Source organism: Sorex fumeus, unplaced genomic scaffold (genome assembly GCF_029834395.1).
Source record: "Sorex fumeus unplaced genomic scaffold, SorFum_2.1 ptg000110l, whole genome shotgun sequence".
NCBI lineage: Eukaryota > Metazoa > Chordata > Mammalia > Eulipotyphla > Soricidae > Sorex > Sorex fumeus.
In genome coordinates this window covers 3,520,728-3,536,799 of record NW_026606167.1, presented here as the reverse complement: position 1 = coordinate 3,536,799, position 16,072 = coordinate 3,520,728, and the positions used below count along the sequence as shown (strand labels likewise).

Below are 16,072 nucleotides of genomic sequence, written 5' to 3'. Positions count from 1 at the left end.
CTCCCCGCCCGGGGGAAAGCGCCGCGAGGCCGGAGGGGACCTCCCGGCTGCCGTCCTGGCCCGACTCCATCCTTGCCTCCCCGCGGGGCCCCCCTTGGCGAGGGCAGCCCCGGGCCCTCCCCTTCCCTCCCCTCCCCAGAATTCCCAGGCTCGGGGGCCGAGGCCGGCCGGCCAGAGGCGGGCAGCTGGGCAGGGAGGGAGGGAGGGGGCTGGCTGGCCTCCGAAGTCGGCCCCAAGTTCCAAGTGGGAAGCGGTGGCTGTGACGCAAGTTTCCAGGGGGCCCTGGGCTCGGAGGGAGCGCGCCGGACCGCCGCGCCGGGTGCAGCTGCAGCGGCGCGGGAGGCAAAGTGCCCAGCGGCGCCCGGGGGCCGCCCCGGCCAGCGCCGCGCCCGCCGCCCCTGCGCGCGCCCAGTCCCCGCCGGACCCCGGCCGCACGGGCTGGGCTCCCCGCCGGGGCTGGCCTCGGTCTTTTTTTTTGCAACGCTTGCCAACCTGTCAGCTGATGGACCTCATCACCCATAGTGGCGCATGTAGCTCGGCCGCAGCTCGCTCGGCCCGCGCCGCGGCCCCCCAGCCGGCCCGCGGCCCCCCGCGCCCCGCGCCCCGGGGCTGGCCCGCACGCACGGGTCGCCACGGCTCCCCGGGGGCCCGCGCCCCTCTCGCCCGGGCCTCGCGGCGCCCGGGGGGGCGCTGCAAATAGTCCTTTGTTTACATGCAATTCCTTACTCCGCGGAAGGAGGCCGGGGGAGTGCTGAGTTTTCACCAGCTGTTTCCCGCCTTGAAACAGACATCTGATCAGCTGCAAACACACACACACATACACACGCCCGGGGAGGCAGGCCGGAGAGACCTCCCTCCCGCCCCTCCCGCCCGCCTCCCTCCCCTCGCCGCCGCCGCCGCCAGCATCTGGGACCGGCCGATTCTGCACCTCCGTCCGGCGCTGCCCTTTGATTCGGATTTCCATCTTGCATTCTCCCGCGGACCTCGGGACCCGGCTCGTGCAGAGGAGGGGGGCCGATCGCTATGGAGTATTTCATGGTGCCCACTCAGAAGGTGCCCTCTTTGCAACATTTCAGGAAAACAGAGAAAGAAGTGATAGGAGGGCTCTGTAGGTGTGTACTCCTCCTCCCCCTCACCCCTTCCCTACGATTGCAGACCCCGGCCAGCGCGCCCGGGCGGGCGAGCGTGTGCGCACGCATGGCCCGCGCCGCCGACCTTATTCGCCTTTCTTAGCGGCCGGGGGCGGCTGCAGCCCCGCGTGCCGGACTCGCGCCGCCTGGGGACCCTCCTCTTTGGAAACGTGGGGGCCCCGAGCGGCCCCGGCCACTTTTGTCCGCTGCAGGCGGGCGAGTCGCGACGTTTGTAAATTGCAAACAGACCCACGTGGTCCTGCAGCAGTCCCGGCCATGCTGGGTGCTGGTGGCTTTCCCCCCGCGCTTCCTCCTCCCCCTCCCGCGGCGGCTTCCTTCCTCTCCCCCCTTCCTCGCTCCCTCCGGGCGCCCCGCTGCGAGGGGGTCGCGGGGAGCCCGGGGCGTGCGCGGGACCGCGGCGGCGGCTACAATGCAGCCACGCCGCGGCTCGGGGCGCACTGGGGGGGGGGGGGGCGGGGAGCCGCGCGGGCGGCGTGTGTGCGGAGCCGGCTGGCCGCGGGGTCTGGGGGCGTGCTCGCGCGGGGGTGCGGGGTGGGCGGGCCCCGCGGGGCCGGCGCGGACGGCCGGGGGCGCCGCGGCCCGGGGCACGTTGGGCGCCGCTCGCCCGCTCGCCCGCCGCCCGGGCGCTGTTTACTAGCGCGGCCTGGACGTGACTCTGCAGCCCTCTTGGAGTAGGCGGACCTGGGCGCGCCGCCTCTCGGGAGCTGTAGTTCCCGGCGCCCCGCGGGCGCGGCATTGTGGGACTTGTAGGCCGCCCGGGCCACGCTGCCCCCCGCACAAAGCTCGCCGGGCCGGGCTGCCGGGGCTCGGGTGCGGACGGGCGCGCGTGCGGCGCCGGGGGCCGCCAGTGGGTCGCAGGCCGCAGCCCGCCCCACGTGGGTCGCGGCTGCAAACTTTCCGGGTCCCCGGGTCCCCGGGCCCCGTGCGTCTCGCCTGCCCGCCCCCTGCCGCCGCCCGAGGTCCGCAGCCCTCCCCGGGCGCGCCCGCCCGTCTGCCCCCCGATGCGCCCGGTGGCCGAAGGGCACCGGCTCACGGACGCTTGCCAGGAGCGCAGCGGCTCGTGGGGGGCTGGGGGCGCGGGCTCCGCATCCGGGCGCGCAATGGCTCCCCGGGGCCGGGGCCACGTGCTCGGCGGCCCGGGGGAGGAGCCCGCGGCGGCGTGGGCCGGGCCGGGGGGCGGCCCGGGGCTGCCGCGACCTGGCTGGCTGCGAGGCACTGGGGGTCCTCTGGTGCGCGCCCAAGTTCAAGGCCAGTCACTGGAGACGACGCGCCTGGTGGCCGGGTCCTTGCCCCGAATGCTGAGCCTTCCGCACGGCCCGCTTAGAGGCCAAAAAAAAAAACAAACCCGGAAATTGTTAATAAGTCCTAGGGAATTGTCTTGCTGGGGTTTCCTCACTGAATTTGTCACCCCCTTTCCTGGGTTAGTGGCCTTGGGGCTCGTATGTGGGACGCTGGGAAGGAATACTAAGTGTAGACGGGGATGGGGGGGCGTTCCACGGAGGGGGCCTTGGACCCCCTCCCCGCTGCTTGTCCCACGCACTTCAGGTCCCACCCCGGGACCACCCTCCTGGTCAGCAGGGGGATGACGCCTTGCCGCCCGCAGTGTCGCCCAGGCGCTGGGTTTGCTGGTTTTCCAGGGCCCTGCTGAGTCGGGTGGGACCCCGAGCTCCCGTGACCCGTGCCCGGGCAGCGCTGCCTAAGGGCGCCCTGTGCAGGCAGCCACGTGGTTCCTGCTGGTCACTGGGTAGCCACTCTCCTGTGCTGAGGGGCTGGTCCGCAGTGGGCACCCAGGGCCTCTCCCGCGTCCTTGCTGGTGTTCTGCAGACACCGGTGCACTTTGCTGCCTCTGTTCTCTCTTGCTGGCGTGCGCAGGGCTCACTCCCAACTGCTCAGGACTCGCTGCTGGTGGTGTCTGGGGGTTGGTGCCGGGGATTGAACTGGCAGCCAAGTTGTTGGCATCTGAACTGTCTCTGGCCCTTCTGTGTGTGTTGTTTTCTTTCTGGGTTGGGGGTGATTTGGGTCACACCGGAGATGCTCAGGGCTTACCCCTGGCTCTGGACTCAGGAATGACGCCTGACCATGTGAGGTGCTGGTGGTTGAATCCGGGTCGGCCACATGCAGGGCAGGCGCCCTGCTTGCTGTACCATCTTTCCAGAAAGATCTTTCCATTATCCATGGCGGGACTTAAATTTCACCCTTGTGCTGCTGCCGGGGAGTGTCTTGGGTGTCCATTTGGGGTTGTGGACAGGGTCCTGTGTGGACAGGACCCCACGTGGACTCCTCTGCAACTGTAGGCATGGGTGAGACGGCGTGAAAGAGAGAAGTGGTGGGGCCACAGATGTGCTTAAAAGAACTGGTCACTTGCTCAGCCACTCTTCCTGTACTGAAGGTCAGGCTGGCGCCCAGTGGACATTCAGGGCCTCTCCTCGCTGCTTGAGCTGCTGCTGGCTGGACTGAGAGTCAGATTTAGCCACAGCACCACCAGGCACGGCCCTGTTGGCAATGCCAGGGGTGCCCCCCACGTCTCAGCGAGTCCCTTAGAACTTGTCCTGCAGGCGGGGACTGTGGTCCTGTTAGCTCACTGCTCACACCCTGACTTGCATGTTCAGATCCTGGCATTCGGGCCCCTCCCAACGCTGAGCTGGAAGCAGCCCCTGAATACCACTGGGGGTGGTCAGTTGGAGGTTGGAGCTGGGCTGTGGCACCTGGCGGGAGGGTCAGGTCGGAGTCAGGATGGAGATTTGAAGGCGATGTCTCAGCCTCTTTTCCCAGCCTGGGTGGGGTACAGCATCAGTCCCAGGGACTCTCTGTAGGGTCTCTGGCCATGGGGGGCTGGAGGTGTTAATACTGAGGCTGGTTCCCTGGCCGTTGGCAACCCCTGGTAGGAGGCAGGTGGAATGAGAGCCAGACAGATTCAGTGAGTTCACACTGAGGGGTCGGACAGACCTACACACAGACTAGAAATCATTTATCTTTGCAAACCTGGGAAGAATAGTAAGAAGCTCTCAGGCAAGGGAATCCTCTATCCAGTAGAAATTCCAATTAGCCATCCTTTATCTATAGGCACCCCTGGTTGGCCAGCGCTACGCCAATCAGGACTCCTGGCTAGCCACGAGTCCACCAATCAGTGTCCCTGGCGAGGCAGCGTTACCCCAATCAGCACACAGTTCTAGCCGAGTTCTGGTAACGTCAAGGTCAGCCGCTGTAGCGCCACCTCCGCTTAGGTCAGTCATCCCGGGGTGAAGCCAATTTTCCTGAATTTAAGGTTGCAGGAGGTTTCTTTCTTTAATTGTTTTAAAGGGGGATTTCGGACCACACCCAGCAGTGCTCAGGAGTTACTCCTGCTTGAGATCACTCATGGTGGTGCTCAGGGGACCATATGGGATGCCAGGGATCAAACCTGGGGCAGCTGTGTGCAGGGCAAGGGCCCTGATTGCCCCTGCAGAAGGTTTCTGGTTACTGTTTTTTGGGTCTTTTTTTTTTTTTCTTTATGGGTCACACCCAGCGATGCTCAGGGGTTACTCCTGGCTCTGCACTCAGGAATTACCTCTGGTGTTGCTCAGGGGACCGTAAGGGATGCTGGTGTTCGAACTCAGGTCAGCCACATGCGAAGCCAACACACTCCCTGCTGTGCCATCGCTCTGGCCCCTGCAGGAAGTTTCTGAACCGGCACCTTGGGCTCATGGACCAGGTGGCCGAAGGCCCGGGGTGGGACATGGGCAGAGTTAGCCGGGAGAGAGCAGCGGGGTCCCTTGGGTTCTGGGACCTGTTTTGGACCCGTGGTTCTGAATTCTCGGGTCTCCCCAGATTGGGGCGTCTGCTCCAGGCCGCTTCCCCAGAGTGCAGGTTTTGGGGCCTGGTGGGTGTGATGCCCTGAGCTCTGGCCTGGAGCTGTGGGGAGTGCCCGAGGCCCAGGGCAGCCACCTGGCTTTTCCCCCTTGGTGGGCCCCTCACCTCTGGGCCCCGGCACCTGGTGCTGTCCCTTGCTGTTACACAGGTGGCTGTGGGCAGTGTGTTGTGTGTGGGCCACCAGCAGAGGGTGCCCCTGCAGGTGGGGAGGGGGCAGCCCCCGAGTCCGGCTAGATGACCTCCGATATCTCTGGCACCCAAGTCCTCTGTGCTTCAGGGGGATTCTGCTCTGCTTCTGTGACCTGGAAGGAAATAGGAGAGTTTCCTGGATTTTTTTGTAGTGCCTGCCTGCTCTGTCCTTTCCCCAGGGGTAACTCCCACAGTTCTGCCTGGGGGAGAGGGGTGGGCATAGAGCCCTGGGCTTGGGGGTCAAGCATGCCCTCACCCATACTGGACTCCCAAGGCCGCAGACTTGGGCCCAGACCTCCATGCCGCACTGCTTCCCTTTCCTGTGCTCAGTTCTGCTCTGGGACTTGACTGGGAGGGGTGCCAAGGGTTGGGGGCGGTGTGTCCTGGTGGCCCCAGATAGGTCACTTGCGGGGAAGGACTGGTCAGAGCCCCCTTGCAGCTTTCACCTGCCCCGGACGAACTGGCGGCCACTGCCAGGGAGGGGAGCCTGGACTCATCCTAACCTCTCGGGCTCCCCAGAAAGGCAGCCCCCTCATCTCCGCTGACCACCTGGTCACCCCCTGGGAGAAGGGAAGTGCCAGGGCGCAGAAGTGAGCGAGCTGGAAAGTTCCTCCTTCGCTCCAGCCGGAGCCTGTGGATGGAGGGGGTTGCAGTGCCTTCTAGCCCTGGGGCGCGAGCTTGGGGAGGGTCCTTTGGGGAGGGGGGACGGGGATTGGCGCAGGTCCGGCCAAGCCAAGGGGATAGATGGGGCAGGCACGGCCTTGACTGTCTCCAACTGCTCCTGGTGGGGTGTCTTGGGCCCTCTCTGACCCCGCGCTTCCCATCCAGGTGCCTGGGCGGGAGAGCTGGGTGCTGGGCCCCTGGAAGGGCCCGTGGGGAAGAAGTGCGGCTGTGGTTGGGGCAGTGTCCTGGCATCTCAGTGGGGGGCCGATGGGGGACTTCCAGGCCACACACAGGCCCGCCCCTCCGAGCAGTGGCACCCAGCCACCGTCTGCCAGAGCCTCTCTCCCGCTGCCCCCTGCAGCCGCCCGCGTGGGGAGGGCAGCCGGCCTCTCTTGGAGCTGGCCTGGCATCCTCCTCCCGAGGGAGGGAGTGCCCGCTGTCTGGTCTCGGGGGCCTGAGTGCAGGGGCCTGGCTAGCACTGTGGCTGTGGCCATGGGCAGGAGGAAGGGACATTGTCCTCAGGCTGGGAGAGTACAACTTGCCTTTCTCCAGCCAGCTCCAGTCCCATACCTGATGCCCCGCGTAGTCCCACAAGCATCACCAGCAGTGATCCCTGAGCAGACAGCCAGGACTGGCCTCTCCACAACACGCCCCCCCCAGTCCCCCCAATAAAAAAGACTAGGCAAGACCTGGGATGCAGCAGAGGCAGGACTCTTGCATGTGTGAGATCGTGGGTTCCATCCCCGCCCCGCCCAGGAAAGTCGAGAGAGACAGACAGAGAGCGAGAGCGAGCGAGCGAGAGAGAGAGAGAGTGGTGTGTGTGTGTGTGTGTGTGTGTGTGTGTGTGTGTGTGTGTGTGTGTGCGGGCACACGCGTGCACATCCCCCAGAGGAGCTGTGAAGACAGGGGCCCAGCGGGGGCAGGGCACGGAGGACCCCTGGCTGGAGTGTGACCGTGCCCTGCCCTCCCTTGGCAGCCTGGCCAACATTCCACTGACCCCCGAGACGCAGCGGGACCAGGAGCGGCGGATCCGGCGGGAGATTGCCAATAGCAACGAGCGGAGACGCATGCAGAGCATCAACGCGGGCTTCCAGTCCCTCAAGACCCTCATCCCTCACACAGACGGCGAGAAGCTCAGCAAGGTAGGCTGGTGCAGGGAGGGCGAGGGCGGGGGCCGGAGCCAGTGCCCCTGGCGGTGCCCAGCTGACCCGCCCCTGCCCGCAGGCCGCGATCCTGCAGCAGACAGCCGAGTACATCTTCTCGCTGGAGCAGGAGAAGACGCGGCTTCTGCAGCAGAACACGCAACTCAAGCGCTTCATCCAGGTACCACCAGGGGGCGCCGCCGCTCCCCGCTCCTGCCCCTCCCCCCCGCCCAGTTAGGGACCTCCGCGTGTTAGGGACCCGCGTGTTAGGGACCCGGCGCCTCTTAGCCTCCGGTTCTGGCGTTTGTCCCTGGACGCTGGTGCCCGAGAACCTGGGTCTGACGTCTTAGGGGGCTTCCGGGGAGCTGGTGCTGGTGGGTCAGGGCGTTTTCACTGATGCCCGGGGTCCCCCAGGAGCTGAGCGGCTCGTCCCCCAAGCGACGGCGGGCAGAGGACAAGGATGAGGGCATCGGCTCGCCGGACATCTGGGAGGACGAGAAGGCGGAGGACCTGCGGCGGGAGATGATCGAGCTGCGGCAGCAGCTGGACAAGGAGCGCTCCGTGCGCATGATGCTGGAGGAGCAGGTGAGGGGCGTGCCGGGGAGGCGGGGCGGGGCCAGCCCGGCTTGCTGCTGCGGAGCAGCGAGTCCCGGGGAACGGGGCTTGCCTCCGGGTGCACTGTGAGGGGGGCGTCCCGGGCTTGGTGGGCGTCTGGAGGTCCTTGAGCCCCCCTCCCTTGCACAGGTGCGCTCGTTAGAGGCCCACATGTACCCCGAGAAGCTCAAGGTCATCGCCCAGCAGGTGCAGCTGCAGCAGCAGCAGGAGCAGGTGCGGCTGCTGCACCAGGAGAAGTTGGAACGAGAGCAGCAGCACCTGCGCACACAGGTGAGCTGCGCTGGGCCGGATTCCTTCCGAGGGCCCTTCCGTGCGGGTGGCGGGAGGTGGTGGCTCCGAGGGCTGCCCCACCTCTTTCCTGACCCCGGGGGTCCCTCTCCTGCAGCTCCTGCCTCCTCCGGCCCCCACCCACCACCCCACCGTGATTGTGCCGGCGCCCCCTCCCCCGCCCTCCCACCACATCAACGTCGTCACCATGGGCCCCTCCTCAGTCATCAACTCTGTGTCCACGTCGCGGCAAAACCTGGACACCATCGTGCAGGTACCTGGGGCTGGTGGTGGCGGGGTGGGGGGGAGGGGGGGACTGGGATGGGCCTGCCTAGAGCGACTCCCATCTGGCAGACTCCGATGTTGTGACCCTGAAAGGCTTCGCAGGAGGAAACCCTCCCGGGAGTTGCTGGCCCCTCCCCCCCCACAATAGGGGGTTTCTGGTGACTTCCGTGCTCCACAGGGTGGGGCGTCGTGTTGGGCCCCCCTCACTGCTCCCTGTCCCCGCAGGCCATCCAGCACATCGAGGGCACCCAGGACAGGCTGGAGCAGGAGGAGGAACAGCGGAGGGCGGTCATCGTGAAGCCGGTCCGCAGCTGCCCGGAGGCCCAGGCCTCGGACACCGCGTCTGACTCGGAAGGCTCGGACAGCGACGCCATGGACCAGAGCCGGGAGGAGCCGGCTGGGCTTGGGGGCCTTCCCTGACCACCCCAGCCCTCCTCTCCCATCTGGGGGCTGGAGGGGGCTGGGGCAGCACCCGGGAGAAATGCGGGCGATCGAGTGAGGAATTTTTGCAAAATCACGACGTCATTTGGGTCTCTTTTGTGACCTCTCTTTCAATACTGTAAATCTGGGAGGAAGCTGCCTGATCCGCGTGTGGGGGCCAGGCTGGCACAGAGCTCCGGGCGCCGGCCGAGGGCCCGGACTGCGGCCCCCAGCCCTCGGGCCGGGGGAGCTGCCACAGAGCTGCCGGGCCTCTCCGCCAAAAACCATGGTTTCATTTGAACGTGTTTTTGAGAACAGGGAAAAGCGAGCAGAACCCCACGGCGTCTCTGCCCCCTCTCTCCGAGCCAGTCTGAACCCCACCTCCCCTCTTTCTGGTTTTCTCCTTCCTGGAAGCACTTACATGGGTGGAGGGTTTGGCTGGGTGGGGGTGCCCTGGGGGGCCGGGGGTCTCTGTTGCTTCTTGGTGGGGGTTTGCTGCTCCTGTCTCCCACCCCCGCCCTGCATCTCGGATCCGCCAGGCACCTGCCCAGGCCCCCCCTCCAGGCTCCCCACCCTCAGCCCCCAGATGTCTGTCTCTCTCTCTTTTTGTTTTGTTTGTTGTTTTTTTTTTCCCCCAATTTTTGTTTTGGTTTTGTTACTTTAAGACAATTTTTTTTACAGTTTTTTGAGGTCTTTGTGTTCAAGGAGAAGCTATTATATTTTGTTAAGAAAGTGTGTGTGGGGGGGAACCAAGAGGCCACCGTGCCTTTATAAAGAAACAAAATAAAGTTTGTACTTTGTTTTTTACATCTGTGTCTCCTGGTTCAGGCTTTCCCGAGGCTGAGGAGGCTGCCAGGGCTGGAGTTAGGGGTGGGCTTTGAGCTTACTGGGCAGTGTGGGGGTGCCCCAAATTGTGGTCCTGTGATAAGGAAACAGGCTCCCCAGAATTCCTGGGACTACTTAGTATTCTCCAAAGATAGGAAGTGATGTTGGGGGCAAGGGGTGAATAGTGGGCAGGGAGTCGGTCGCGCCTGTCTCCTGGGAAGACACGGTCCTAGCTGGCCCCTAGGCCTGTGTGCCCCCACTCTGGGTCCCCTAATCTGTAAACGGAAGGGGGTACCCATGCGATCTTTCAGAGCTCACTCCTAGGGTAGGTCTCGGTGGCCCCGCTCATCTCTGACAAGCCCCTTGTGGAGCCTCACTTGGCCCCTCTGGTTAGGGTAACCCTGGACCAGATCCTTGCATCCAGCTGGGATGTGGCAGGGCATTGAAGTCCCGTCCTCCCCGGAACCCTCTTGCTAGCTCTCTCTCAGGCTCACATGTGACAGGTTCTAGGAACTGAGGCGAACAGAGTACCAGGTTCACACAGGTCCCCTGTGACCGTCTCCAGACTTGAAGACAAACAAATCTGCTAGAATTTTTTTGCTTTTTCTTGTTTTGGGGCCATAACTGGCTGAGCTCATGGTTTACTCCTGGCTTACTTCTGACTCTGTGCTAAGGGGTCACTCCTGGTGGGACTTGGGGAACCATATGGGGTGCACCAGGGCTCACACATGCAAGGCTTGTATTGCTCTGGCCTCCTGCTAGAACTTTCTAGTGTTAGAAATTGACACAGCCAAGTTAACCATTTTAAAGGAGTGATTCAGAGTCCTGTGGTACATTCCCAAACTTGTGCAGCTGTTCCCTATGTCAGGTTCCCATCCCTCTAAAGTGGCTCCCTTACCAGTTTGCTGCTGTGGTGTTTCCCCTCCACCCTGGCTGCCGCCATTTCTGCATTTTCTGTTGGTTTTGGACCACACCTGTCTGCTCAGGAATCACTCCTGGTGGGGCTTAGGAAACCATATATTGTGCCAGAGATGGAACCTGGCTTGGCTGAGTGCAAGGCAAATATCCTGCCGCTTTACTATCTGTCCAGCTCAGTTTAAAACACTTTCCATTCAGGGCTGGAGCAGTAGCACATTTGCTACTGCTGGTAGGGCATTTGCCTTGCATGCGGCCGACCCGGGTTCAATTCCCAGCATCTCATGGTCCCCCAAGCATCACCAGGAGTAACCCCTGAGCATCACCAGGTGTGACCCAAAAAGAAAAAAAAAAAGCACTTTACATTCAGGGACCAGAGTTCAGCTGTATGGGTGCTTGCCCAGCATGGGTGAAGCCCTGGTTTTCATCTCTGGCACGGGGACAGTTACCTTTAGTGAAAGGAGCATTCAGATAATGAGTGTTTTAAGGTGTATCCTGTGATGTAATCACACAGAAGACTCAGAGAAGGTGGGATGGCTCTGGCAAGGCTGGGAGTGGATGCCCGGGGCTGCCTGCAGGGACCAGGTGTTGTGGGTGATGCGCAGGTACAATCTCTGGCTTAAAACTGATTGAGCACCACAAATGGAGATGTGCAAGAGTGCGCGCCAGTCCCAGTCACCAACAACAGGAAACGAGGGAAGGAAAAGCAGTTCGGCAGACCAGTGTTCCTGCCACCCAAGTCCCCAGAAATCCAAACTACTGTTGATGTCACTTTGCTATTCCAAATTATCAGAGAAATGGGAATCTCTCCGAAGGCCGGAGTGATAGAACAGCGGGTAGGGCGTTTGCCTTGCACGAGGCTGACCTGGGTTCGATTCCCAGCATCCTATATGGTCCCCTGAGCCCCTCCAGGAGTCATTCCTGAGTGCATGATCCAGGAGTAACCCCTGTGCATCGCCGGGTGTGACCCAAAAAAGAAAAGCCAAACAACAAAAAGAAATGGTATCTCTCAGTACTTCGCTTTTGAATCTGGCCTTGGCTAACCGATTTTCGGAGTCTCTGCGCAGTACTGGCGAGGCCAGCAGAGCGCCCCCTCCCGGCCAGGTGCCAGAGGCGCCCGCCGGCTTCCGCCAGCAGAGGGCGCTGCGCGCCCGATACAGGTCGGCCAGCGCGGAAGCTCCTCCTCCTCACGGGACCCGCTCGGTTCCTATAGGTCCAGGGCGGGGCTGGGGGCGGGACCTGGAGAAAGCGTCCTCCCGCGGCCCGCGGGCGGCGGAAGTCCCCGCGCGGCCGGGCCCCGCCCCATCCCGCTCTCGCCCCGCCCCGCCCCGCCCGGGCACTCCCGCCCCTGGGCCTCTGAGGCGGCGGCTCACCCTCGGGCGCGCCCCTGGGCCCGGTCCCGCGAGTTCTTCCCCCTCGCGGACGGCTCCGCGCCCGAGACTCGCGCCTCAGCTGAGGTGACGCGTCCACGCACGACGAGCCGCCCCGTGAGCCTGCCCCGCCCGCGAGAGTTGGCGTGCGGCCTGAGGCGCCCCCGGGACACCGACTGGGGCGGCCACCGCGCCCCCTGGGGACACTGGCCGGGGCCCCCGGACCCACGTCCCCCAAGGGGCCGGGGGCGATGGGGCACGGCAGTCGCGCGAGACTGGGCGCTCTCTGGGCGCAGGAGGAGAGACCCCTGTGGAGCCCGCGCCACCCTGCCACACCCAGAGCTCGGCGTTCTCAGCCCTGGGGTAGCCCCCCTCAAAGTATTGCTTATTTGGTGTTTGGGCCACGCCTGGGTGCTCTGGGGACCATGAGGTGTCGGGCCGAACCCCAGGAGAGCACCAGCCTTTGAGCTGTCTCCTCCTCAGCCTGACCCTCAGACTGTCTTGGAAACTTTTAACGGACTTTGGACATCCGGGAGGCCTCGGTGCCCTCCCCTGGAGGGCTGTCCAGTGTCTGGAGGTTCCATTTCCAGCTCCTAAGTAAAGTCCTGACAAGACGACTTTCCGCTTGTCTCACTGCTTCTGCTCACCAGGACTCCTCTGAGCATCAGGGATTTGCTTTGGGGGTCACTTCTGGCAGTGCTCGAGGATCGTGTGGTGCCGGGAATCCATCTGGGGGCTTCTGCAAGGCCTGTGTGCCCCCTTTTTTTTTTTGATTTTTGGGTCATACCCGGCGATGCTGAGGGGTTACTCCTGACTCTGCACTCAGGAATTTCTCCTGGCGGTGCTTGGGGGACCATATGGGATGTTGGGATGTTAGGAGTCGAACCTGGGTCCGCCGCATGCAAGGCAAACGCCCTACCTGCAGTACCATGGCTCTAGCCCCTTGTGTGTCCATTTTTGTTGCTAAGTTCAAGCTGTGGTATGGATACGTCCCTGTGGTCTCCCTGTATAGTGACAGACACATGGCTGTTGGCATGTCTCTCACTGGGTACAGCCCCATGCCATGAGCATTGTTGCCACTGAGGTTAAGCCCCGTTTGAAGGGTATCTGTGGGCTAAACCTGCAGGGGATTGGGCATCTGCCCTGCCACTGCAGGACCCTTAGCTGACTGTGTTTTCTCTCCACAGCGCCTCTGAAGAAATTCCTGAGTCTCAGTCACAGAGAATTTCTCTTCCTGGAGCTCTAGGTTGGTTCTTATTTTAAGGCTGCTGAATCGGGCAGGTGATCCGGTTACACTCTCACACAAGGGGCCCGTGGGGGTGCTGCCCTTCTGCCTTTCCCTGTTTCCCTTCAGCTGTTCCTCCCAGTCCTGTGTTTCTGCCCTATGCTGTGAACGCTGGGGAGCCTCTATACTCTGGCCTTGGCGAGTTCTAATCCGTCAAATGCCCAGTGTCGTGTGTTGGGGATGTCTGTGGCTGCAGAGCAGTTGTTGGGCTCCCTGAGATATTTGATGGGCCCCTAGGGCGAGGGGCTTCCTGTGACCTCGGCCTTGCCTGAAGATTTGTTCTTTTTGAAAATTTTGGGGGACTGCACCTGACAGTGCTCAGGGAACCATATGGGATGCTATGGATTGAACTCAGGTGAGCCATGGCAAGTGTCAAGGCCAGCACTCTACCCACTGTACCCTCTCTCTGCCCTCACCGGCAGAGTTGTGCACTGGTCTCAGATCCAGATATAGAACACACACAAATCCCCCAGCTGCCTCTGGGGTCTGTCTGGCCATCCCATCCATCCCTCAGTTTTGTTGACTGTCCGTACTCGAGTCCATCCTTCGTCCTCTTCTTTTTCCAGAAGCCTCTCTTTGCTTCCCACATGCCACAGTCCCCATGGTGCTTGTCGTCCTCTCCTGATTGTCTGCCAAGTGCTGGGCTGGGGTATGGTCAATCCTTCCACCTGTCTGCTCCCCTCCCTTCTTTTGCTGCTGAGTCGCAAGTTTCTTCTGTTGATTGACAGGGCGAGTGTCCACCAAGAGGACTGGGGGCTGTGAGCCTGATCCACATGCCAGGTGGAAGGAATGAGGTCCTCACACTGACCCCCGAGCTCCCTCACCCCAGCTTCTGCTGTTGGAAAAGGAGCTGGGAGTGACAACAGGTGCAAAGGTTCCTCAATTTGGGGGCCTCAGACAGAGATCCCTGGGATTCAGCCAGACTGGGGGGACTGTCCTGGGGCTCAGTGACACCAAGTTGCTCTCAGCAGTCCTGGCCTAACCACCCTTTGTCACCTGGAGGCTAATCTCAGACTACACCCTCCTAATCTCAGCCTGCACCCCTTTTCCATGCCCCATGCCTCCCCCAGCTCCTCCACCCCCTTTCCTGATCTACCACTCTTCTCTTCCCTGTTGGAGGCATTGAACGGACGGTTTGTCAGGCAGATACTGATCCACGTAGGTGCCCCCTTCCGAGTGCTGATGGAGACAGGTGATGCCCAGCTCTCTACATACCTGCCCTGCTGTGTCCTTCCTGGGGGATGGTGGTGGGTGGGTGGTGGGTGGTGGGTGTTCCCCTGCCACCTAGGACTCCCTACTCCCCTCGGGAGACCCTTCTCCCCACCAGAATAGGGCAGTCAGAGTACTTTTTTGTTTGGGGGACCACACTCCACAGTGCTCAGGGCTTATTCCTGACTTTGAGTTCACATAGCAGTTCTGGTGGGTTTGGGGGGCCATATAGGAGTTGAACCCCAGTCATCTGTGTGCATGGCAAATGCCCAACCCTTCTGGGACTATTGCTCCAGCCCTAGTCAGGGTGTTCTGGGTCTCCATCCACCAGGCAGCACCAGAGGCTATGCATTATGGGGGCTGAGAGGATAGGGGGGAGAGAGGTGGGGTAACAGGGAGGTGCAGGCTGGAATGGGGGCTGTGGTTCCTGTTGCTGGGTGTTACCTGGGGCAGACTTCCTCCTCCAAGGATGCATTCCTGCCTGATTGGATGAGGTCCACCCTGCCCTGAGGTGGTCTCCTTCCCCAGTGGACCTTGTTTTCAGAGTCGAGCACTGGCATCATGGCCATAAATGCAACCATCACAGTCTTCAGTCTGTCATTTCTCTGTAAAGGAATCCCTAAGTTTGTTGTCATATCAGTTAAAATCCAAGAAGGCTTTAAAATTTTTTCCTTAAATTTTTATTAATGAAACACATGAGGTACGGTTGTAGACTTACAGATTTTTGTGCTTGGGTTTCAGTTATACAATGATCGAATACCCATCCCTCCACCAGTGCCCATTCTCCACCACCACCAATCCCAGTATCCCTCCCACCTCCCATACCCCCATCCCTCCCTACCTCTGTGGCAGGGCCTTCCCTTTTGTTATCTCTCTCCTTTTGAGTGCTGTGGTTTGCAAAAGAGACATTGAGTGGCAATCGTGTTCGGTCTATAGTCTACTCTCATCACGCATCTCCCATCCTGAGAGGAACCTCCCAACACTCTTTATTTGGTGCTCTCTTCTCTATCTGAGCTGAAGTCTTTAAAAATTTTTTAAAATATTTTGGGTCACAATCGTTGTGGCGGTGCTCTGGCTTACTCCTTGCTCTGTGCTCAGAGATCACTGTCAGTGTCCTCTGGCAGTGCTAAGGGACTGCATGCAGTGCCAGGGACTAAACTGGGTAGGCTGTGTGCAAGGCTAGCGCCTCCCCCCTGTGCTATCTCTGACTCCTCAGAAAGGATTTAAGGAGTACACCCAGATGGTACCCCCCTGGGCTTTGGTTCTTATCCCTGCACACCAGGCCAGGGTTTCCTTCCCAAAGCTTCCCCAGACTGGCTGTGGGGCATCTCTTGAGCATGAAGGAAAGTGCATCAGATGGCATAATGCAGAGGCTACAGTAGGTTCTGGAACCCTTGTGCCACTGGAAATGGATCCCTGTCCCTCCACCTCTGACATCAGAGTACCCGAGGCTTCGAGCTCCCCTTTTTCCCTCCTGTCAGCACTGTCCCTTCCAGAGGCTTGGGGAAGTTAAGCTCCTGCTGTCCCTGCCAAGGTCAGCTGTGGGGGGCTTCTGAACTTAGCACAAGGACTCTCTCCCGAACTCGGCCACAACCTAGGATATCTGGTGGGGGGAGGCAACTTCTTCCTTTTTGCCCTGCAAATCTGCTGCTCCAAAAACTGCGGGTGAAGGTCATTGTCTTTAGACCAAGTTAGTGCATGTTCTGGGTTCCAAATTCTGGACCCAACCCAAAGGAGGCCCACCTCTGTCCTATGGCCCATGTCATGTGACCCCCGGGCCACTGTGGGGCATGGGTCCAGTGGGCCCTGCAGCCAGGGCCTGGCCGCTGGCGTGGCCTCCAGGGGCCGGGCTGCTTCCCTCTCACGCCCGCCCAGTTGCCCCAGTGA

At 61.8% G+C, this 16,072-nt stretch overlaps 1 protein-coding gene across 2 annotated transcripts; it reads left to right on the top strand.

Annotated features, from left to right (window-relative positions):
• The first annotated feature begins 230 nt into the window (after positions 1-230).
• TFAP4 (transcription factor AP-4) lies at positions 231-9,377 on the top strand. 2 transcript variants are annotated; one of them, XM_056135005.1, is made up of 7 exons: positions 231-1,053; positions 6,829-6,994; positions 7,077-7,175; positions 7,409-7,579; positions 7,739-7,879; positions 7,995-8,150; positions 8,387-9,377. In XM_056135005.1, exons 1-7 carry the CDS (start codon positions 713-715, stop codon positions 8,579-8,581), a joined length of 1,269 nt encoding a protein of 422 aa, XP_055990980.1. In that variant the 5' UTR covers positions 231-712; the 3' UTR covers positions 8,582-9,377. The 2 variants fall into 2 exon arrangements, with proteins under 2 accessions (XP_055990980.1, XP_055990981.1); XM_056135006.1 differs by having other exon boundaries at positions 891-1,112.
• The last annotated feature ends 6,695 nt before the right edge of the window (positions 9,378-16,072 follow it).

Excerpts from the sequence above, each read along its gene's own strand:
- TFAP4 (XM_056135005.1), top strand. The coding sequence starts at position 713 with ATGCAATTCCTTACTCCGCGGAAGGAGGCCGGGGGAGTGCTGAGTTTT. Across the intron at positions 6,995-7,076 it reads ACGGCGAGAAGCTCAGCAAG|GCCGCGATCCTGCAGCAGAC; the intron begins GTAGGCTGGTGC and ends CCCTGCCCGCAG. Across the intron at positions 8,151-8,386 it reads ACCTGGACACCATCGTGCAG|GCCATCCAGCACATCGAGGG; the intron begins GTACCTGGGGCT and ends CTGTCCCCGCAG.